General features: G+C 41.2%; 1 protein-coding gene across 1 annotated transcript; it reads right to left on the bottom strand.

Annotated features, from left to right (window-relative positions):
* Window positions 1–2,184: 2,184 nt before the first annotated feature.
* Window positions 2,185–16,250, bottom strand: SRI (sorcin). Its single transcript, XM_032402230.1, has 8 exons — window positions 16,143–16,250; window positions 15,129–15,212; window positions 12,803–12,872; window positions 7,824–7,867; window positions 6,892–7,039; window positions 6,559–6,672; window positions 5,332–5,390; window positions 2,185–3,714 (listed from the first exon to the last, which is right to left on the bottom strand). Exons 1-8 carry the CDS (start codon window positions 16,191–16,193, stop codon window positions 3,688–3,690), a joined length of 597 nt encoding a protein of 198 aa, XP_032258121.1. The 5' UTR covers window positions 16,194–16,250; the 3' UTR covers window positions 2,185–3,687.
* Window positions 16,251–24,747: the final 8,497 nt, after the last annotated feature.

Genomic DNA, 24,747 nt, shown 5'->3' with positions numbered 1-24,747 from the left:
AAGCTATTTTAAAAGTTAACTGGGTTTGGGCAATCACCAACTGAAATGTATATGGCAACTGCTTTCCTGAGCAGGCGTGATGTGTTTTATGGCTGTTCAAGTTATCAAGTTGTTCTTATATTGTAGGTAAACAAAATCTTACTGTTTTTAAAGGTCGCTGTAACTTGTTCAAATTTCTGGCACCATTTTATTAGTAACTCACTTCTGAAGCTGAAAAGATACCACAGTTTTCTATGTTACTGTCATTGTAACACCAATGAAGTGACTTTCAATAAAAGATTTTATGTTATTTTGATGCCGGGCTCCCTTCAATCCTGTTGTTCTCCCTGTCACCGTTTGTCTTTAGGAAGCCTGTCAGGTACTGTTAGGGGGTTGTTTCTTCTTTTTCTCGTCCACGCTGCCCGGGAAGGGCTCATCAGCATGATGAGAAACAACAGACCCTTTAGCAAAGGCTGGCCGCTCACTCTGTTGTACAATTTCCTCAGCTGGGTGGCAGGCCGAGTCTCCTGCCTTGCCTCATAGGCACTTCCTCCCCCCGGGCCCCCGATGGATCCGTTCCCTGTATCCTGACCGAGAGCCCCGGCGGTGGCTCAACCCATGTCAGACTCTAAAGCATCGGGCCTTGGACGGACTCCGCCTAGCTTCATGAGTCCACTGCCTAAAAAAACTGGTCCACCCAGCTGTCTGCCTCTCACACAGCCGTTTCATCCTCTGGTCTTCACCTTGGCCCTTAGTTTTCTTGTCTTCAGCTCACAGCCTGCTGAGGACAAAATTAGTTACAGGTCGTCAAAGTACTGTTTGTTTTAACGTGAGAAAAAGAGAAGTCATTGACTAAGGATTTGTATGTTTATTATGAGATTTAAAAACATTTCTGATTACATATAGCTGCATTTCTTATAACATTTTAGGCACAGAATAATTCAGGTGAACACTGAAACAGTAAAACACTCAGCTAAGAAAAGCAAAGTCAGTTGGGATAGCAGAAGTTTTAGCTCACGTTGCCCCTCACGGACCAAAGGCACCATCTGGAACATCATGTTGAAAAGGGAGTCCCCCTCCACTTTGGCTCAGCGGGAGTGCAGGCTGTGATGAATCCTATAGGACTGCTGGGGTGCAAATCTATGCCAGTTGTCCTCAAGGAAGCACCTGGCTTCCTGTAGCCACATCCCTACGGAGTGCTTGAAAAGGGTTACATATAGGTACTTTATCTCTTGCAACACAGGACTAAAAGCACACATCTCCAAAATTAAAATTAAAGCTTTGAGTTGGCATTTTTTGAGGAACTTAAATCTCCAAATAACTGAAGTAGTCCAGCTTGGGCTCACAGCTTGACCATGCTCCAGCTAGATGCTTTAAGAAGAATAGACCAAGAAACAAGTTTTAAGAATTGGGTGAGGCTGCACTGAAAGTATATCATGAATGAAACACAGAACCCAACATAAAATAGAAATGGGGCAACCCGAGATTCACTTGTAACGAAGACTTTGGCTGTAATTAAAGAAAGGGGACGGATGTGTCAAATTTGTCAAGGGGAAGGAAACTTTCTAAGGGCAGGGACATACTGAAAACTAGGCTCCATGCTTTGAGAAAGAAACCGTGAAAGCAGAAGTGGAGGAGATAAGGAGCCTTGCTACGAGGTATCAGTAATTAAAATGGAATTAATTGAATATTTCCAGGGACACAGTTTTGTTGATACTTCGGCATTTATCCAAAAGCAAATTCAGAACCAAGACTGATGCAGCAGCATACCTTGGGACTTAACCAAAGCGGTAGGATATTTCAAATATGGTCCATAACATTGGGCTAGCAAGGGCTTTCTTCCTTACCACATTAGTCACCCAGGGGATTACCATTTCCTTAAACTGTCACTTCCTCATGGGATTCTGGTGAGTCGGAAGCCAACAGCAGGTGCTGGGACTCTGAGGGTGAGTTCCCTCCCTCCTTGTCCTGAGTCCTCTCTGGCCCTTTGTGGGACAGCTCTCAGGCTCAGGTTTTGTGGCCTCACAGTGTATCTGGAATGAAACCCAGAGTCAGCACTAATAGAAAGCAGGCTGCCTCATGGTCTGATAATGCAGCCCAGGTGTGAATACTTGACACACATACATACGCTAAGGTTGAATACTTAGGAAATTAATATATTTTAGCAATATTTGAAAAAAAATAACCAAGTGAAATGAGGCAGAAGATGTTCAGAAATGTTTTATTTTTTCATTGGTTGACAACGAACTGATCATCTGAATGGTAACGCTCACACTGTGTCCTGAAGTGTAAGACACATAATCTGCTGGCAGGGAGAAAAGAGGCGAATTTCATGGTTTCATCTGTTACGCTCTTGCAAAAAAGAGCAAACCAGGCCAGTTTTAAATTTAACAAACAGAAACATTACTGGTGCTTATTATACCAACACGTTTTTTCATATTGAGAACTACCCCATGAAGTAAGCATTAACCTCTTTCTCGAAGATGGGGAAGCTGAGGCTCTGAGAATATCTGAGATCATTAAATCACATTATTCAGGAAGAGGCACAGCCAGGATGAGAATCCAGATCTTAAAAGCACATGGCTTAAAAATTGTAAGAAAAAAAAAAAAAAGTCTTCCACTACAACTATAATATGTTTATCAGAGGGTATTTGGAAGAGTAGGAGGAAGGAAGAAAAGCAATTCCTGACCCTGACTCCCACTGGTGGCAGCACCAACATCGTGGTCCTCTCAGTCCGGTCCTTTTGCTGTGTAGTATTTTTTAATATGAGTGTGAACACATGGCATATCGAAATGGACAGATCAGTATTTTAAACATTATCATCTTCTGATTTTAACAGGAAAGCGCACACAGCATAGAAAACTTGGAAGGTACTGAAAACCATAAAGGAAATTACAGTCACCTGGAATCTCATAAGCCAAAAATGACCATAGTTAATATTTTCCTATATTCCCTTAGGTTTTCTTTTTTTTTTTTTTAAATCAGTTTTCTTTTTTACATCGCAAAGCTCGTAATTTGTAAGATTTTTAAGTAGAGCTAACAAAGGTCTAGGTGGATGATGACAAAGAAGAACTTGGCGACAGATCGTATTTGCCACACAACTGATTCAGTGGGTTTTTAGGAGAAAACAATCACTTACGCTCCCTGTACAATGATGTGGCCATCAAAAATGTGTAAGCCTGAAAATGCCGGTGCTAAGTTTCCGCTAAAGTGAACCCTGACGTGGATTACCATGGGTTTTTGTTTCTGTCTGCATCCAAGTGAGTATAAATCATTTACATGATAAGAACACTCCATGCATAAAGCTTTTAATACCATATAAAAGCTCTTCTAGGAAGAGACAGGAGCTGTAGTCTGATGAAGAGAAGATTTTTACGAATCTTACAGTGAAAAATATACCATGTGACTTAAACATTTTGCACACCGAAATTTACATAAAAGAGGCTTAGCCAGAAGATAAGCATCACTGACAAAGGCTCAAGGAAGTTCCAAATGGTGTTAAGAGACCTGACCTTCTATTTGTAAAATCCCAAAGAGTTTATTATCAATACTAAAAACTTCTATTGTACATCAAGGAGTAAACCTTTATGACAGCTATTAAGGAAAAACAGCGCCGCAAGTTTACACACGTTACTGAAGGCAAAGGGTAAGAGCAAAGGAGAACTCCAGTCAGAATGTTGGTTATGTTCATACAGCTTCCTCTTGATTTAAACACTCATGACACACTGAATGAACTGAAAGAGAGAAAGGTCCACGTTATCCGGCGAACATCGCAACAAATTGTAGCTTCTTTTTAGGCTGTCTATGTTTTGTTTCTCTAATTTGAATTTCGGATCGCGAGAGATCCCTTTCTAAAATTCAGAGTACATGATGGGTGGAAAGGTTCATTTTGTAGGGGAAGCCGTCTAATATAAAACCCAGTGGATTCCTCTTCTTACAGAAAGCAGATCTTACTTCAATGGATAAAGAATTATTTAAATTCCAAATATCTCAGACTCGAGAAATGGCCACAGTGAAAGGTTCCTACTCAGAACTAACAGTTCCATCACACGGGGGCCTCCAGACGACACAGTATTATCCCACCACTCACAGAGCACCCTCAACAGTTTATTCCCTTAAAATCTGCTTTATTAAAATAAATCCTAAGCATGAAACTCTATGTATGCACAGAAACGGAATATATGACCTTTTCTCGGCAATTCAGAAACCCAGGTTTAGACGCCATCAGTATTCTGCTGTGAAATGTTTGCTTCACTCTAAGCCCCAATAGGCTCTGCTTTTCTAGCAATTTTCTTTGTCATTCTTCTGACCCCAGGGAGGCACTGTGTGCTAATGCCCACAGCACTCCTACAAAGCCAAGCTGATCATCCCTTTCAGGTAAAGGGGAACTGAGGATCAAGACATTTAAAATCTCTTATGGAACCCCGTGGGAGGCCAAAGCCCGGGCACTTTCCACTACACAGGCCGCCTCTCCATCTTTGGAGACAGGGCCGGGACTGTCACCAGACACGCTAATGCACACGAATGAAAACACACCTTTAAGCAGAAGAAATAAACATATTTACACACATGCCTTTTTAAATTATCAGAACTGTGGCAGCTGCCAAACTGAAAATATGTTCACCCTTGCAGTTTGTAATAGAGAAACCTTTTAGAGCATTCAGTTATCACAGTGCTTTCCATTCTGAACGTGGTTTTTTAAAATCCATGGCTGAGCAAAGAACAGAAAAACAACTGAACCTCTCCCCAGCTTTCTTGTGTATATCCAACTAAGGCTATCCAAGATGGCACCTGGCTACATTCACATTGGTCATGTGGCCTCGTCCAATCTCATTTAGTGTGACGGTTTAATAAATACGCTGTTTTAAACTGTGACTTAAGTCTCTGCCTTACATCCTCAATGAAGAACATGGGTGTGTCAAGTACAGCTTTGAGCTTTTCAATGGACTTGTAAGTGACAGGGATATTTGTTCAACGAAGGCAAAAACAGACACAACATCTGCATGGTGTTTTCCAAGGACATTTCTGACTGACATCTCCCAAGAGCCCAGGGAAGAAGGCATTACTACTTCCTCTCCTCAAACAGTCTTGGAGCAACGAAGAAACCTGCCTCCGTGACCCAGCCAGGAAGGGGGACCAGCTGGGCTTTGAACCAAGTCTTTCAATGCAAATCCAACAGTGGTTTATGAATAAGACTAGTAATAAATGAAATTAATAAATTCTGAATGGTAACTCCTGATCATTTAATCCTTCATTACAGCATCTTTAAGATGCTCTTAATGGCTAACTTCAAAAGGGAATCCCCAATTGGTGTACATCTTATTCATTCAGTTCTGAATTTAGAGACTTACATCATCATATGGGAAATTCACAACACCTTGCTGAGCAGTATCCCGTCTTCGAAAGCTATCTGTAAAACACCACAGTAAAATTTATGGTTATTTTTTAACACCTGAAATCACAACAGGTAATTATTTTGGCATTGGGTTCAAACCACAGTAACATCTGAGTTGTAAAACTTGTAAAACCAGCCAACATAAACAAAAGCCCACAGCAAAGAAGCCAACTATATGAATGTGAATAGATTTAATATACAACAAAGTAATACACCAACGCAGAAGTCAGCCAACTGTCTTTTTCAATGTGGAACTGGAAGAAAGCACCTTATCCCAAAGTCAGTAAAAGCCATGTGACTTCTGAGGCCATTACTAAGTTGAAATGAAGACACAGAATTTCAAACTTCTTTATCACATAGATAGTGTTTAATTAGGAAATGGATGGACGGAGTCCCTAATATGGCAAATGGGCTGTAATCAAATATTCCACCTGTCTAAGCTCTGTGCTACTGAAAAGGATTTACTTAAATAAAAAGAACAAAAAATCTGCCCTCATATTTTTGTTAGGATGCAAACAAATTACAAACCCAGGTATTAAAAAGAGTAAAAGATTGGGGCGCCTGGGTGGCTCAGTTGGTTAAGTGTCTGACTCTTGATCTCAGGGTCATGAGTTCAAGCCTCGCTCCACACATAGCATGGAGCCTACTTTAAAAAAGAAAGAGACAGAAAAAGACTAAAGAGAGGGATGGAACAAGAAAAATATACAAAAGAAAGAAAAAGAAAAGAGGGCATAGAAAATAGAGATTACTCATATAACCTCATCTAAGAAGTCCATACCTCTGAAACAAATGACCATTTTAAATTACTTTCCAACAGGAGGACTTAGGAGAGAGAGCTACAAATGAGTAATTTCGCTCTCTTCAAATAGTTTACATTCTAGGGAGAAATCACAGAACCGCTCATACTCTGACCAAAAGTGCACAAATTAGGTGATCACGTTTTGGAACGTTTTTGTGAAATTTAGTTAAGATTATTTTAAAAGCAATTTACCACTAATCTGAAAGGATTTCTGAAAAAACACAATTATTCTGCTAGATACGTTTAATAGCAGTGTTTAGAAAGCCCCTGAAGTTAGGGGAAGCAAGAGAAGTTGCGGACAACAGAAGTTCAGAAACACTGAAAATGAAACGTCACACGAACTGTGTGTTCCTGGCCCTGTCGACATCACCTCGAAGAACACACCTGTCAGGGCTCGAAGTTTGACACAGCAGGCGATGTAGTCGTCGAAGGTGATCTTGCCATTGGTGCTGTAGCGTTTTGCAATTGAATTCACAGCCTGGGGACTCAATCGAAAGCCTGAGGAAGGAAACAGTTAAAGGATAACAAAAGACCATTAAAAATAATCACAATTCTTTCAGCCTGGGAGTACTCATTTTAATTGTGACTATGCACTAGGCATTATATGTGTTTGGTTATGAATATACACTGCTTCTAGACAACAGAAACTGCCTTCATGTAACAGTTTCAGAAATGAAAAAGAACGTCGGCCAGGTGGCTGGAGTCGGCTGTACCCACCCATTGTGGTGAGGGCCTTCTGCAGCTCCTGAGGGTCCACCGTGCCGCTCCTGTCGCTGTCGAAACTGATGAAGTGCTGTCTCCAGCCATTCAGCACAGCCCAGAGTTCTTTAAATTCATTGAAACCCATTGTGCCTGACATATCTCTCTGAACTGTCGTCAAGGATTAGAGCTTCTTTATTTTACAACATTTTCTAACGAATAAATCAAAGATGAAGGATAAAGGAATTTAATGTTCTTTTGGCTAAAAACGTTAAAAATGTTGTATGTTCTTCTTAGTGTGATGTAATGAAAAGGGCCTATGGAGAAAAAGCTCTGGGGACGTATTTTCGCTGTGGGAAGAGAATTGATGTGATGTGATTACAAGGAAGGAAGGTGACCATGGGTGAGCAACCAGTGAAAAGCACTCTTGTTTCTGGAACTGGGCTGTACTTTCTGGGGGCCACGGGCTATACTGCTGGGTGCTGGGGGGTCTTCACCCTAACATTCCCTTTCGGTAGGCCCTTCCAGACCCAGGGTTTTCACTTTTGGAAAAGAGATGGGATGGAAGGCGGTGCAGGGTCAGCACCAGCTAAACCAAGTCTAACAACTGTGATGTGAAAAATTCCATTGCTTGAAGGTCAGGTGTGAATCATGCAGAGCAAACAACGACAAGGCAAAAAAACTTCCCTGCCACCCTGATTTCTATACTTGCCCTTCTTCGATGCTTCCATGAATTCTTGAATAACCAATGTTCGATTTACTAAGCTCCCTTCCTTTTTCACACCAAGTTACATCTTAAAAGCTAATGATTTCAGAAAACTTTTTTTGTGGTCATTTGTCACCTTGTGTTCACTGGGTATTAATTCTTAGATGAATTCTTTTAAGAAGAAAATTTCTTTTTTTTTTGATCAGGAAAAAACCCTCCAGACAGCAATCAAGGTAAAGGATACATCCAGCATTGAAACCATAAGCCGACAAGTCTCCAGGTTAAAAGCTGTTAAGAAAAGTACATGCATATCAATACAAGTTTCAAAAATTCACATTACATTGCATATATTCAAATTAATTAGAAAAGTAACTATTTATACACTCCTACTTTTGTATGCTATTCAATTTATGTGGAACTAAATTACATGGAGCTTTGAAGATTTTTTCCAGATAGAGAGGATTCCTTGTAGAACCCAATTTGATTTTAACAACTTTAATAGGAATCTTTTTAAAAAGTATTACATTGTACTGTTAATATTTTTAGGTAGATAATGGTTTTGAAGTTGGCGGGGGGGGATGTTAAGATATCTAGAGTTTGCTCCAAAAGAAAATGGACAGGATTACAGATGAACTAAGAATGGTAACACACTGCCAACTGGTGAAACTGGGTGACAGGTGCATAGAAGTTCACTGCATCATTATCTCTGTTCTTGGATACACGTAACATTTTCTATAATATAATCTTTCTGAAGTTTTATATACCTTCTTGCCTTTGAAACTGTAATATACTGAGTTCAATTCACCATGGTGAGTCGGAAGATAGGGCTACTTCGTTCCTACTCCTAACAGGCTATAAATAGCTGTTTTTGCTAATTCTATTACATTAGTTCATGTATCTTTCTTTCCCCTTTAATGTCACACACTGAATGGTAACCTCCTACCTCGAAGAGCCTATGACCTATTTTCACATACAGTAAGTTTATATATGAAACCAGATAGATATGCTTGCCAGAACTGTGCTAAATAAGAGCACTCTGGAGGAAGATACGATGACCAATTCAGGGGTGGCCACTGTTCAGAAGCCTTTTGAGTTTATGTACAGCTCGAGCGTATTCCGAGGGAATTTCTATAGCTCACTTAGAAAACCAAAGTAGAACATACATATTGGTTAATGGGCCTACTGATGATCTACCTAAGCATTAGCAAATTCCAAATAAAGAATTCCTTGCATCTTGCATTGTGTTCATGGGAACTGATGACTGGGGAAATATTTAGGTACAAAGAAGATGTAAGGCTAGAAGGCAGAAGTGACCAGGGTCACGTGGGCGAAGCTGGCATAAATTCTGCAGGTGTGTGAAAAGGCACACAGAACTAATAATTTTATAGCTCTTACTAGCTTCATATTATCTCCAACCAAACTGAATTTAAGACACATCTGAGCTCTTAGTACTGTAATGTCTCCAGATCGTACAAACTATAGGTTTTCCACTTTTTTTTTTTTTTTTAAAGATTTTATTTATTTATTTGAGAGAGAAAGAATGAGACAGAGAGAGAGCATGAGAGGGGGAGGGTCAGAGGGAGAAGCAGACTTCCTGCTGAGCAGGGAGCCCGATGTGGGACTCGATCCTGGGACTCCAGGATCATGACCTGAGCTGAAGGCAGTCGCTTAACCAACTGAGCCACCCAGGCACCCTAGGTTTTCCACTTTTAACAGATTCCTGTGTTTCGCATATCCTGGAACCTGAGATAAAAGGTGGGGAACTATTTCTATTTTGGCCCTTCAGACTCCATCTAATCCACAGATACAGTTCTCTGAAGTGACAGGAGCCAACACTTTTCCACACTTTTAAGAAAGAGTTGGTTGATTCTTCATTCTTTTAAGTTGTGTGGAGGTATGAAGTCTCTTTAATCCAGACCAATGGTTCTCAGCCCTGGATGCTTATCAGAATCACCCGGAAGCTTTAAAAGATCCTGATAACCGGGGCTGCACCTCGGAACAATTTTTTTTTTTCCCGCTTTACTAGGCTATAATTGACAGATAACATTGCGTAAGTTTAAGGTATACAATGTAATGATTTGATATACATATATACTGCAAAATGATAACCACAATTAGGTTGGTTAAAACATCCATCACCCCACACAGTTAACTTTTTCATGTGTGTGATGAGAACTTTTAAGATCGACTCTCGTAGCCATTTTCAACTACACAACACAGTGTTACATATAGTCATCATCATCACAGAACAATTAAATCAAAATATCTGAGCCTGGAACCCAGGCGTGACTATTTTTTTAAAGCTTCTCAAATGATTCCAGTGAGCAGCCAAGGATGCTTCCCAAAGTGTGATTCCTGGACCAGCCATGTTAATATCATCTAGGAGCTTTTAGAGCTGCATAATCTCAGCCCTTAACCAACAAAATCAGAATCTGCATTTTAATACGATCCCCAGGTGATTTATATTCACATACAAACAAGCTAGTCAATTGGGACCACCATCATCTGGAAGCTTGTCAGAGATGCAAATTCTCAGGTCTTACCTCACACCTTCTGAATGAAAAATTCTAGGACAGGGCTCAGCAATCCAGTGATGCTGATGCCGCTGAAGTTGAAGAACCAGTGCTCGGGAGGGCCTGACACTAGGCAGACCCACCTGTGTTTGACTTTAAATCAAGGGTTTTGAGGGGCCATGAAGCAAACACCTGCCCTGTGTCCCAGGGCTATGCACAGCACCACGGCCAGTGGTGCCAGGAAGCCCAGGAATCTGGTCATCTTTTGTGAGAAGGATTTAAGAGAGGGAATGAGATGCGCAGTGAACGAAAGTGAATGAACAGAAAATTCACTAGTCCAGACAGTTCTGATGAACTAGAACACTGATGTCTAGTAAGTTTGGATAGGGAAAACTCTTGCTCAATTTTAGCTGAATTTTTTCCCCCAGAAATAGCTTTTATTAATGCTAATTCTATTTTAAATAATTTTAGAAGAATCTTTCCTATAATTTTACTTTTACTGTCTCCCTTCTCCTGTTCATTCTACTAGAATGCTCATACATCTTTTTTTTTTTTTTTTTTTAAAGATTTTATTTATTTGACAGAGAGACAGCAAGAGAGGGAACACAAGCAGGGGGAGTGGGAGAGGGAGAAGCAGGCTTCCCACAGAGCAGGGAGCCCGATGTGGGGTTTGATCCCAGGACCCTGCGATCATGACCCGAGCTGAAGGCAGATGCCTAATGACTGAGCCACCCAGGCACCCTGATACATCTTTTCTTCTAGTAGAAATCCAGTGTAATGGACCCAGCAGGAAAACCCCACCTTCAGTTGTTTCTCTCAACCTTACCACAGAGTAACAACTACACTCAAGGGAAAATAAGAAGCTGAATTACTTTCTCACAGACTAGAGCAACTTCTCCTATCAACTCCACCTCTGGGTATGACTGCTTCCTTTTAACCTGGAGAAGCTGCCTGTAGGTACTAGGTTGGAATATCCCTCTGCCCCTCACCTCACCTCCATCTGTGCTTTTTGGTTTGGAAGCTGGGTTTAAAAAACACCAATGGTTGTGTAACTTCTGTATCATAAAACTCACCGTGACTCCTCACAAGCAGGATGGTTTTGTGGTTCATTAGAGCCTCCACAACCAGATGACAATAAGCAAATAAATTCAATCCCATGGTTCTGATGACTCAGGAAATGTCTTCCCTAGAACTCAGTGATCTAAGACCATCACTAACCATGATTTCCGCATATGAAATGTTTAAAAGGACTATTCTCCAAGGATATACAACCCATTTGTTAGTCAGATTTTAAAACCTGCCACACCTCTTCTACCAAAAGGGTACAAAATAATAGTTTATGTTGGGACATAGCTCATTTTCATAAACCCTGCTATTAAACCAGAATTCTTTGTTCACTAGCCCCAACTGCTTGAGGTTAACAATGAACAATTTAAATGTATTTCCTACAGCAGGAAAAAAAAAAAAAAATCCCCTATCTAGAAAGTGCTTCTTTTTTAAAGGACCAAATTAAATGAGAAATGCAAAAAGTTCCTCTTTCATATTAATTTCTCCAACTAGGAAATATTAATAGGATACTGAAGTCACATAAAAGAAAGGATGATTGAAATATAAATGCAAATAGTTTAAAAAGAGAGCCATCTAGTAAGTATGCCATGTCAAACAGTTAAAAAATGCCACTATATATCTTCAGGTGTGACTTCTGGTCTGAGCCATTTTAATCCACAGTTTACCAACAGCTAAGGCTCTGAGGTGATGTTCTGTCTCAATTAACCACTGGCTAAGTTGGCAAGTCAAAACACTATTCTCTACCTTGCGTGTTTGTCATGATCAAGATCTGATTTGAAAAGAAGCATGTGGTAGTGTGTGGGATGATGAGAAGTCCTGTCCGGATGCAGCACCTCTGCAACTCAGGGCAAAGAGCTCTTTCAAAAGGCAGGAAGGTGATGTAAGTGCAGCAGATCTAGGCTATGAGGAACTGAGGAGGAAAGGAGAAGGAAGACTAGTGCAAAGAGTTTGGAAATTAGGAAGGGTACTTCCAACTTAGCCTGCACACGTTCTCTGAAGTGGAAAGGGAAATGAAGCAAGCCCTGGGGGGTGTCACGACAAGCATTCACATTGCCAGCAGCATACTCAGAGAGCAGGAGTGCAAAGTGGCTCCCTGAGGACCGGGGGGGGGGGGGGAAGGGGGCCGCCCGGGGGGGGGGGGGGGGGGGGAACCAGCCACTGCGGGGAAGGGGGTCAGGACCAAACATTCAGAACTAGGCGTGCAGGGCAGGTTACTCAGGGACCAGCGCACAGGACCAGCCACCCAAAATCCTAAGTGCCAGGAGGCTCAGGACAGAGTCAACTTTTGGCAAACAGCCGTAAATGTCAGCTCCTGTCATTGATGACACCTGACCTGGCGGATTTCATTTCAGCACCTTACCTCGTCCTCTGTGAGGGAGGCCACAGAGACTATCTCATGGCTTCCACGCGTTCCCAATCCAAGAGACCCACTCAACTGGCAGGCAGGTAGTGTGGCGTGACTTATTAACAACTGTTTTCAAGTTAACATCTTGTAATAATAAACAACCGAAATTAGCTTTGGAAATTCTAATTTTTGCTAGATCAGAAAAGCCCAGTTTCCTTGAAGGTTATCATCCTAAGTAACAGTTAAAATATGAAACACAAGAGTACTTCTAGAGAAACTCTGGGACTGTCAACTCACGTTTGTATCCTCCAGCAATGCCTGACTGGGTCAGGCATCTCTGCAATTCATCAGCATCTATTTGCCCATCCTGTTGGGGGGGAAAATAAAGGGCAGAGGAATCATAATAGTGCTTTGTACCTTCTAGTTTTTTGTTTGCTTTCAGTATATTATTTCAGCAATAATGACAAAGAAAACGAACATTTTCATGCATGAGACTTTTTCTTTAAAAGGAATGCCTTCCAAAAACAGGTATTCCTTTCCCAGTTCTACTTTCAAAAATAATTTAATGAAAGAAAAACAAATCGTTAAGTCCTCTTCCACAAATGCGTAATTAGGGCCATAAACAAAAAATACATTTCTCGATACCTAAGTAAAGTCGGCATTCAATTTCAGACTCTATTTTATTTTATTTTATTTTTATTTTTTTATTTTTTTAAAGATTTTTATTTATTTATTTGAGAGAGAGAGAATGAGAGAAAGAGCATGAGAGGGGGGAGGGTCAGAGGGAGAAGCAGGCTCCCTGCTGAGCAGGGAGCCCGATGCGAGACTCGATCTTGGGACTCCAGGATCATGACCTGAGCCGAAGGCAGTCGCTCAACCAACTGAGCCACCCAGGCGCCCTCAGACTCTATTTTAAATAATTATTACATAAGAATTCACAAAGTCGGAAAGCCGCTTACACCTATACTTTAGTATTACCAATATCTTTCATCCTTTCCTCTAAATTCCTCAATTAGATTTGGCATTACATTTTCAAGTACAAGGTTCCTCTTTTCAATAAAACACTGAGGTGAATTCAGTTTCTTCAATGATACATATTTTTTAATGTACGAATAAAACTAGTTTCTGTCTTGAACTTACTCTTCTTTTAGTCTGAGCTAGGAAACTGCCCGTTAAGCACTTAAAATTATTTATATAGTTGCTTAAAAGTCTTATTCCTCTTTCTAGCTTTTGGTTGTTGGGGGGGTGGGAGGGAGGGCAGAACAGGGTACAGAGCTGACATTCGTAAATAATACGCTTGGATGAAACAAAGAGAGGCCTTCGTGATCACCTGTGGTGAATGGTTTTTCCAGAACCACAATTATATCTGGAAGATACAGGTCCCAGGGCCTATTTATTGGCTGACCAAGTTCAGAACCAGATAGATGTTATTTTTAGGGATTTAAAAATAAAATACCCAAATCCTCAATTCTAAGTGAGGAGCAGAATCAATAATTTGAAAGACAATGGATATGCTGATGTAGGCCGGGACCGCTGCAAGCTAAGCAGGTGGGGTCACTTACAGGGCGGGAGGCAAGGCAATCTAAGAACTCAAGTCTTGAGCTTTGCCCAGTCTTGTGGTTTCAAAGATACAGATCATTCACAGATGAAGCAGATACTTAAAGGGAAGCTCTTTCAGTTTTAGACTCAATTTGGCACTCAATTTCTTGAACTACATTTCTTAGAATGCTATTCTGAAAGGTGGTCTTGGGTTTTTATCCCATAATAGTGGACAACATCTTCACATGAAGATTGTGTTATTTCTTGCTTTTGTTCAACACAAAGCTAACTCGAATTCATAAGGGCAAACATCGCTTCTGGAATGGGTCATACCAGCAGTTGATTTACCATGTACACCAATGTACACCACCACCTGTCCTACAACTCAAGGTGGAGAACTGAAAGTTCTCCAGAGGGAGGGAACCTTCATTCTCTCTCGGTCAGCAGGCCACCACACCTTATAAGGACATGAAGAGCTGACCCAGAACAGCATCAGCATCAAAGAGAAACTAAACTGTCCACAAGATTAACTTCCTGATACTAAAGGAGCAGTAACTTTCTTATTATGAAGCTGGTAAGTTTTTAACATAAGTACCTATTTCCTAGGGGGTAACTGATTCAACAATCAGATTCAACCCAAAGAAAGTGTCCATTAGAATCTAACTACATAATTACTGGTATGTGTCTTTAAGTAGTACAAACAAAGGTTTAGGTGTTCACCAGATGTGGAATTTCTTCTCTGGAAACCACCACGGACCCTGACAATTTATAGTTCTAAAAACATCTTTCTACTTTACAGATCTTCATAGTATATTTACAGCCCCCCATTCCTACTTAACCAGACCCTAATTCAATCACAAATTTAGTTCTGAAGTGAACCTACATAAATACAGGTAACAGTCCTAATTTGTTCTGAATATTCAGAAATAAATAACTGACTACACAGTTCCTTCTCTCCTTTTTCTTTTACAGAAGCAAAGGCATTTTTTTCCAGAGGAAAAGTTCTTTTTTCCATCCCACTCTAACAGTAGCTAATACAAACGTAGACTCTGACAATTCTTTAATATTAAGGGGAAAAGCTAACCTGTCCAGCTACAGCAGCAAAGTAACCATAGAGCGGATCCTGAGTCTGTCCGGGAAAAGTAGGTCCTCCGGGGGCCCCTCCATACTGTAAAACAAACACAAAAGCATCATTCCGCTGAATCCAGTTTTATTCTTTCACCACTGCATGCTTTTGTGCAAAGCCAGGCAACTGCCCGCCCTTCACACGGGTGGTTCACCTCCCCACCACCGGGCACGCTTTAACTGCAATCATTCCTCCCCTTCTCTTCCATTCCCACCCCAGCAGAATTTAGAAAAAACTAGCAGCTTGGACCAAAATGAGTTGTCCTGAAAGTGACATCTACATAAGTGAAGCAACTTAAGCGCAGGGCTCGGAATTGTTTTCCTTTTACTTTCACAGCATTTATGGTATTTTTCAAAGCGTTCTGAGACAGGTGTAGCCCAGGCCGGGCTTAGGTGTCTCGGTTGGACCATGCGGCGGCGAGCACCTGGGCGGGGAGGCGCGCAGAAGGAACATTCCGTCTCGGAAACAGTTCCCACGACGACGCGTATCCCAGACTCCTGGAGAGGTGGTCTTCCTCCCGGAGGGCTTCCCCCCCCCCCCCCCCCCGCGGTCTTTCCCGACTTTTTTTTTTTTTTCCCCTCTCACTTGCTTTTAAAGAGGGGAGGTGGATCCCCGGACCATTCGAGATTAAAATGGCTGTTGCTCTCAGGGGAAACCGGGAGGGGGAGGAAGCCAATCCCCAATTCGCACAATTTCACGCCGCGCATCCCAGGCACAGGGTGGGCTTCTCGGGTCAAAATCCACCCGCGCCTTGGCTCCACGCAGCCACCCGCAGGGCGAAGGGACTGAGAGGAGGGAGCCCCAGGATGAGGCCGAAGGGCAGGGGCCGGGGGCGAGGCAGTGGGCAGGGAGAAGCCGGGGGCGGGAGGCGCCCGGGGAGCCGCCCCGGCGGAGCGGCCCAGTGTGGCCTCTCGGCGTCCTCGGTGTCCCAGGGTCGCGCCCGGGCCGCGAGCCCGCGCGGGCTGCACTTACCCCGCCTGGGTAGTACCCGCCGCCGGCGCCAGGGTGCCCTGGGTACGCCATGGTGCAGACTGCGCCGCCGCCGCCGCCCTCCCGCCGGGGCCGCCCCGGAGCACACCACGCGGGCGGCGGGGGACGCGCGCCCGAGTCGCCCCCCGCACCGCGCTGCGCTCGGGCCCCGGCCTCCTGCGTGCGCTCGGCGTGCCTCTGCGCCTTCTGGGCTCAGGTCGTGCGCAAGCCCGGCTGCCGCAAGCGCCTGGGACCTGCGGCGCAGTGCTCAGCGTGACTTTCCTCCCCGCGACATGAATGGCACATTCCAACACCGGTACGGTGCCCCGGGGATTCTTTATTGCTTCCTACTCCGCTCTATTCTGATACTTTTAAACATTTTAAACAACTTTACTAGTCAGGGCCGCCCGGCTCTAAGTTGGGTGCGGTTTTGTGAGGAAGAGGGCTGAATGCAGTAGGGCCGCTCTTAGATGCCTTTGAGGGAAGGAGACGTTGAAAAATCAAAAATATGAAAACGCCCTTGGAAAACAGGAATAAACTTCAGGAACTGTGTGCAAAAGAGCGTTTGGCTTGCGGTTGCACATTTCACTGAACGGCACCGGGTGTTTCCTCGCTAGGGGACACGGTCAACTCCTGGTTAAGCTGGACGTGATGTGGCCTGGGGAGGACAGAGGGCACTTCCTGGCAGGGCAACCCCGCCCAGGTTCTTAGAAAATGAGTTGTTTGAATTATCTCGATGATTCAGGCGAAGCCATCGCTCTCTCCAAAATTACTCGGCTCCTTTTTATACAAGAAAAGTTTATTGCTAAGAATGTGCTGCTCAGTATTTATTCAGGAAGGTGAGAGGTTAGAACTATTCCCTTAGGTAGATTCAGAAAATGGTTCTCTTCATTTTTCTTTTGCACCTGGTTGAACAGTCTGATGAGAGCAATTCAGGTGTGAGATTTTCGTTTGGTTTTGTTTCATGTCATTGCAGTCATAAAGGATGTTTGTTTCTGAAATTTATCCGTTTTAAGAAATGCACTGAGGAGCAACATTCACGGTATTTGCTATGGCGGTTGCACGGAAAAATTGAAAGTCATCAACATCTAACAAATATTGGAGCACCTGCAGAGTGTGGTGATGCGCTTGTTCACCGTGGGGGACACGGTTCCTCTGTTCCACGTTCCTGGGCTGTGTTCCCACTAAGGTCATTGTTTTTCTCTTATGCGTAACTCCCTTCCAAGTCCTCATTTTGGATAATCAGACTCCAAAAATGAAAGTCCTGGATTGTGAGAACAATTTTAATAGTCCCTGTTGTTACATATCAAAAAGCTATAGATTACCTGTCTTATGTTTTAATTAGGAAGTAGATTATTGTTTTCAAATACCAAAGCAATTATCAAGGTAGATTTAGACATTTTATGAGCCCTTTGGCCTCTGTGGGTTTTGTTTTTTTTTCCCTACTTATTTTTTTCTTTTTTTCGTGATAAGAACAATGAACATGAGGTCTACCCTCTTAACAAATTTTTAAGAGTACAATATGATATTGTTGACTATATGCACAGTGTGGTACAACAGGTCTCTAGGACTTTTTATCTTGCGTGACTGAAAATCTATACCCCTTGAACAACTACTCTCCATTTACTCCTAACCTCCAGCCCCTAGCAACCAGTATTCTACTTGTGTTTCTATGAGCTTGATTACTTCAGATACGTCATATAATTACAATAATGCAGTATTTGTCTTTGTGTGATTGACTTATTTCACTTGGCATAATGTCCTTGAAATTTATCCATGTTGTAGCATGTGACAAGACTTCCTTCTTAAATCTGGATACAGTTCTATTGTATGTATATGCCACATTTTTAATCCATTCATCCATAGATGGACATTTGGGTTGCTTCTGCACCTTGGTTTTTGTGAAAAATGCTCCAATGAACATGGCTGTGTAAATAGCTCTTTGAGATCTCATTTTCCGTTCTTTTGCATATATGCCCAGAAGTGGGACTGCTGGATCATATAGTAGTTTTATTTCAAATTTAAATTTAATTTAATTGAGGAACCTCTATACTATTTTCCATGGTGGCTACACCATTTTGCATTCCCACCAACCATATGCAAGAATTCCAATTTTTCCACATACTTACAACATTTATTGTCTGTTGTTTTGTTGTTGTTGTTTTTATAATAGTAACCCTGACAGGTGTGAGGTGATAACTCAGTGTGGTTTTGATTTCTATTTCCTGATAATTAATAACATTAAGTATTTTTTCATATACTTGTTGGCCATTTGTATATCTTCTTTGGAGAAATATTTATTTAATGCTTTAGCCCATTAAATGTTTTTGTAATTTTAATTCCAGTATACTTAAATTAGTTTATATTAGTGTCAGGTGTACAATATAGTGATTCAGCAATCTATATATAACTCAGTGCTCCTCAGGATAAGTGTACTCTTAATCACCTTCACCTATTTCAGCCATGCCCCACCCACCTCCCCTCTGGTAAACATCAGTTTGTTCTCTATACTTAAGAGTCTGTTTTTTGGTTTGTCTCTTTTTTTCTTTGTTCGTTTGTTTTGTTTCTTAAATTCCACATATGAGTGAAATCATATGGTATTTGTCTTTCTCTGACTGACTTATTTTGCTTGGCATAATACCCTGTAGCTTCATCTATGTCATTGCAAATGGCAAGATTTCATTTTATTTTATGGCTAAGTAATATTCCACGATATGTCTATATCTATATCTATATCTCACTTCTTCTTTATCCATTCATCCTTCTATGGACACTTGGGTTGCTTCCGTACTTTGGCTATCATAAATAATGCTGCAATAAACAAAGGAGTGCAAGTATCTTTTCAAATTAGTGTTTTTGTATTCTTTGGATAAATACCCAGTAGTGGAGTTATTGGATCAGATGGTAATTCTACTTTTAAGTTTTTGAGGAAACTCCATACTGTTTTTCATAGTGGCTGCACCAGTTTACATGGGTCCCACCAACAGTGCAAGAAGGTACCTTTTTCTCCACATCCTTACTAACACTTGTTTCTTGTGTTTTTGTTTTTGGTTTGAGAGAGAATACACGCAAACAGGGGAGGAAGGGCAGAGGGAGAGGGAGAATCTTAAGCATGGAGCCCAACACAGAGCTCCATCTCACGACCCTGAGATCATGAGCTGAGCCAAAATCAAGAGTTGGACGCTTAACCACTCAGGTGCTCCTGTTTCTTCCATTTGATTTTAGCCATTATGACAGGTGTGAGGTAATAACTCATTGTGGTTTTGATTTGCATTTCCCTGATGATCAGTGATGTCGAGCATCTTTTCATGTTTCTGTTGGCTTCTTTAGCCCATTTTTAAATTGGGTTATTATTTTTTTGCTATCGAGTTGTAGGAGTTCCTTATATATTTTGCAGACTAACTCCTAATCAGGTATATGGTTTGCAATTTTTTTCTCCCATTCCATGTTGTTTCCTTTGCTTTGCGAAGCTTTTTAGTATGCTGTAGTCTTACTTGTTTTTGTGTTTGTTGCCTCTGCCTTTGGTGTCGTAGCCATGAAGTCATTGCCAAGACCAATGTCATGAAGATTTTCCCCTGTTTTCTTCTAGGAGTTTTATAGTTTTAGTCTTATATTAAGTCTAATCCATTTTAAGTTGATTTTTATGTATACTGTAAGATAAGAGTCCAATTTTATTCTTTTGTGTGGGGATATCTGGTTTTCCCAATACCATTTGTTGAAGAGACCATCCTTTCTCAGTTGTGTATTTTTGGCATTCTCATGGGAGATGAGTTAATTGTATATGCATTGATTTATTTGGGGGCTCTCTATTCTGTTACTTGACCTCTGCTTTGAAAGAATAGATCGGGAGGACTGAACTCAAAGTTGAGTGTAAACTCTCTCAAGACTCAAGTTTGAAAGAGCATATAGCATATAAAATATTTGTAAGTATGCAGGATGAGCTTTATGGATAAGTAACTATGCTAATTGTCATTTTAGTCATCTTTAGACTTCTTCCTACTACTCTACTGCTAAAGAATTAAATGGAGTGCTGCAGGTGAAATCCTTAAAATTCTTTAAATTACTGTAACAAATTTGTAAGCTGCTCCTCCTTTCATTTATGAAAAAATTGTGGCAACTAATAATAACAACAGGCACATATAGTACTTAATATGTACCAGATCCTCTTCTAACACTTTATATATTTGCTTAATCCTCATGGAATCCCATGAAATAGACGGTATTATCATCCTTATTATACAGTTGAGGGAACAGAGTAGATGAGACAATTTGCCCAAGTGGAAGGAACACAGAGCTGAGCTAGGCTGCCAGGCCATCTTGGCTCTGGAGTCTGTGCTCCACACTAGGGGACAGCAAACTTTGTCAAGGTCAGACAGTAAACATAATAGGCTTTGTGGACCATGTAGTCTCCGTGGCAACTGCTCACTTCTGCCATTGTAGCATGTGAGCATCCAGAGACAATACACAAATGAATGGGTGTGTTTCAATGCAATTTCATTTATAGACACTGAAATTTGAATTTCATATATCATGAAACATTATTCTTCATTTTATTTTTTTCCAACTCTTAAAATATGTACATATCATTTTTAGCTTCCTGTTATACAGAAACAGGAAGTGGGCCAGATTTGGCCCTTGGGTAGTAGTTTGCCAACCACTGCTAAGAACCCCTCTAGGATTCTGGCTATTTCTCTGGGAGAATAGCACCTTAGCAAATGATTTGCTGCTTTTAAGATAGAGCTTTGGGCAGCAGCGGCAGAGTCACACTGAGGAATGATGACCTCGCTGGGATAGGATCCGATGTATAAAATGGCTTCTTCAGAGTCTTCCCTGTAGTCCAGCAAGAGGACCAAAAGGAACACTGTGAAACCCCAACTTGTCAGTCTCACCCTGTGTAGTCGTAGCTAGCGGGCCTGTTCAAGGACAAAACTGGATGCAAGCCAGCTTTTAAATGTTTATACATGTAACATGAGTTCCTTTATTCATAGGCTGAGAATTGTCAAATACCCCCAGAAATCAGGAAAAATTATTCAATAGGAACTCTACAAAAATAGAAGTGAATACAGGCAATTTACTTTTATGGTTTTGACACTCAGTCCAAAGGAAGGGGTGAAAGTGGAGGGAGAAATAAGCAACTTTTTGAAGTTCTTGCTAAATGTTGTACTAGATACTTCCTTCTGGTATTGCACTTAAAGAACATCACCTTCAGGGGGCGCCTGGGTGGCTCAGTTGGTTAAGCAACTGCCTTCGGCTCAGGTCATGGTCCCGGAGTCCTGGAATCGAGTCCCACATCGGGCTCCCGGCTCAGCGGGGAGCCTGCTTCTCCCTCTGACCCTCTCCCCTCTCATGCTGTTTCTCTCTCTCTCTCTCTCTCAAATAAATAAATAAATAAATAAAATCTTAAAAAAAAAAAAAGAACATCACCTTCAAAAGGAGATGCAATTACTCACATTTTATGGACAAGGAAATTGAGGCATAAGTAACTTTCCCAAGGTTACATATCACGTCTCTGACCTCTGATCTACCTAACTCAAAATCATGGGCATTTTAAGATATGAAAAATTACAAAGATATTAAACCAAACTCACAATTTTTTCCCTCATTGTACTGCTTCCTGAGGAATTAGGGTAGAGGTGGGACTGTAGGAAAAGAATTTTTAGAGGTAGAAAACCCCTCCAAAGGTCCTAAGTGTCAGCCTTGGGCACAACCACACAAATCATCAGAGTAATGCTTACTTATTTCCTTCATTTCTAAATATAACCTGGAGAAATCGAGTCTGTTCCTTGTGTCTACTTTGATTTTGAACCCAATAAAAACCTCAGTGGAATAAGAACTCATCCTTATACCTTCATATCACAGAGTCCTAGATATGGACACTGCAACCCCCAGCTATTTAGAGAAACTCAGCAACAGAACACCCAAGCTATATAGTTAGAAGAGGGGTTCCTGAGGCACTTGGGTGGCTCAGTCCATTGAGCTACCGACTCTTGATTTCGGTTCAGGTCAGGTCATGATCTCTGGAACCCTGAGTTGGGCTCTGCACTCAGTGGAGAGTCTGCTTGGGATTCTCTCTCCCTCTCCCTGTGCCCCACCCCCTGCTCATGCTCTCTCTCTCTATATATATATGTATTTTTTTTTTCTTTAAGGAGAGGGGTTCCTAACTGCTATGGGCAGTGTGGGGAACTAGAATACTGTTATTGGGCTTAATTTACTAAGTGCTAAAAAAGGTTGTGGGAATTAGGCAGCCATACCACAATGGTTGAGGGGAGTGGCAGCAACATGGGTTAGGGAGAGAGCTATGCGAGGTTTATAGATAATATGGGTCATTGTCATTTTGGCAAGTCACTGCAATCACAGATACCTTTGCCATCATCATCTCTAACCATGCTGTTTCATGAAAAAGATGAAGGGGTAGGAGAAGGTGGGAAAAGGTAAAGGACTGGCCCAAGATCTTGTAGGCCCAACCCTAGCCTGATTTCACTCTTTCCAAGTAAAGTTGTGGCATTATCTGAAAATGCTTCTCAGAGAGGATCTCGTTCTCTTGTGGTATACCCTCCCCAATGCATCTTTATTCTGTTTTCAAGCCAAAAGGCAGCGTGGACTCTCTCTTTGTTTCTGGAAAAAATTTAATATAAAGTACGTGTGTAGATTCCAGTTATGGAATGAATATGTCACAGGGATGAAAGGCACAGCATAGGGAACAGGGACAATGGTACTGTAATAGTGTTTAGCTACGCTTGTGGTGAGCGCAGCATCATGCATAGAGTGCTCCAGTTGCTGTGTTGTACGCCTGAAACTAATGTAACATTGTGTGTCAACTATACTTTAATAAGAAAATAAAGTACTCCATAGAGCATCCAGGGGGTACTTCTTTGCTCAGATAAGGGGTGAAAGAAACACTCTAGCTCAGTAAATGTACTTGTTTCCCCATTTCCTGCAGTTGGATTAAGCCCACGTCTAACGTATCAGGAAGAAATGAGCAATAACATTTGCCGGATTAAAGTCTCAGTTTTCTTTTAACTCTAATCTGGGTGTGTTACTTCATGATTTAAAGACCTCTGCCTTAGACAGAACTCAGATCTCAAAAAATGTGGAAATGATTGTTTGATAGCAACATGGGGCGCCAATAAATACTATCTCCATTTTCCTAAGATTGTTGGGGAAAAAATATGAAGACTAGGATCTTTTATTCTTTGGGAATAAAAGACACCCTTTTTCTCTAACTGCCCAGAATAAGAGCTCAATTAATCATGTAACTATGTAAGTCTTTTCAAGGGATAATAAAGTTTCCATCATTAATGTTTTAGTGCTTGCATGAAAAGTGTTTAATGCTTTCCTGGCACACTGTAGGTGATGAGTCATGAACCATACCTGTGCTGTAGGTTGTCTTTTTGTTGATTTCCCACCCATTCCTCCATGCCTCCACCCCCCGGCCCCCCCCGCCCAGAAGCTTTCTAGTTTGTTATGGTCCTACTTTTTATTTTTTATTTGTGTTGCTTCTGTTTTAGGTGTCATATCCAAAAATTCATTACTCAAAACCCATGTCAGGAGCTTTACTCCAGTGTTTTCTTCTAAGAGTTTCATGGTCTCAGTTCTCTACATGTAAATCTTTAATCCATTTTGAATTAATTTTTGTGAATAGTGTAAGATCTGGGTCCAGTTTCATTCTGTTACATGTGAATATACAATCATCTCAGCACTATTTATTGAAGAGACAATCTTTTCTCCTTTGAGTATTCTTGGCTCCCTTGTCAAATATTAGTTGACTAGTTAGTATATGCCTGGGTTTATTTCTGTGCCATTGGTCCATTTGTCTGTTTAATACCAGCACCATACTGTTTTGATGATTAAAGCTTCATAGTACAGCTTGAAATCAGGAAGTGTGATGCTTCCTGCTTTGTTCTTCTTTCTCAGGATTTCTTTGGCTACTCAGGGTCTTTGTGGTTCTGTATAAATTTTAGGAGTGTTTTTTCTACTAAAAAATGCCAGTGGAGTCTTGATAGGGATTGCATTGAATCTACACATGGATTTTGATAATATTGACATTTTAACAGCATTAATTCTTCCAATCCATGAACATGGGATTCTTTCCCATTTATTTGTGTCTCCTTCAATTTCCTTCATCAATGTTTTGTCTTCAGAGTAGATATCTTTCACCTCTGTAGTTAAATTTATCCTAAATGTTTTATTTTTTCGATGCTATTGCAAATGGTATAGATTTATTTATTTATTTTTTTAGAAAATCTGTTGTTAGTGTACAGAAATGCTACTGACTTTTGTATGTTAATTTTGTATCATGCAACTTTACCAAATTCATTGCTTAGATCTAACAATTTTTTTGGTTGAGTCTTTAGGATCTTATATATATAAAATCATGTCATCGGCAAACAGAGACAATTTTACTTCTCCCTTTCCAATTCTAATACATTGTATTTCTTTTTCTTGCCTGATTGCTCTAGCTAGGACTTCTAGTACCATGTTAATTCAATAGGAATGTTGGGAATGGGCACCCTTGTCTTTTGCCTGTATGCATTTTTTTTAACCACAATTAAAAAATGAGCATATGACCTAATTCTGGCAATAAGATTGGAAGGGAAGTTATGTGGGG

This window comes from Phoca vitulina, unplaced genomic scaffold, assembly GCF_004348235.1.
Source record: "Phoca vitulina isolate PV1807 unplaced genomic scaffold, GSC_HSeal_1.0 scaffold4, whole genome shotgun sequence".
In the NCBI taxonomy this organism is placed as follows: Eukaryota; Metazoa; Chordata; class Mammalia; order Carnivora; family Phocidae; genus Phoca; species Phoca vitulina.
This window is presented reverse-complemented; position numbering and strand designations above follow the sequence as displayed.

What these genes read in the sequence shown, in the direction of transcription:
- SRI (XM_032402230.1), bottom strand. Translation starts at nt 16,193, where the DNA reads ATGGCGTACCCAGGGCACCCTGGCGCCGGCGGCGGGTACTACCCAGGC. An exon ending in GCGGGTACTACCCAGGCGGG is followed by an intron (nt 15,213 to 16,142) that starts GTAAGTGCAGCC and finishes TTTGTTTTACAG; the next exon opens with TATGGAGGGGCCCCCGGAGG. An exon ending in CATTGCTGGAGGATACAAAC is followed by an intron (nt 7,868 to 12,802) that starts GTGAGTTGACAG and finishes TTTTCTTAACAG; the next exon opens with CTTTTAACCTGGAGACTTGT.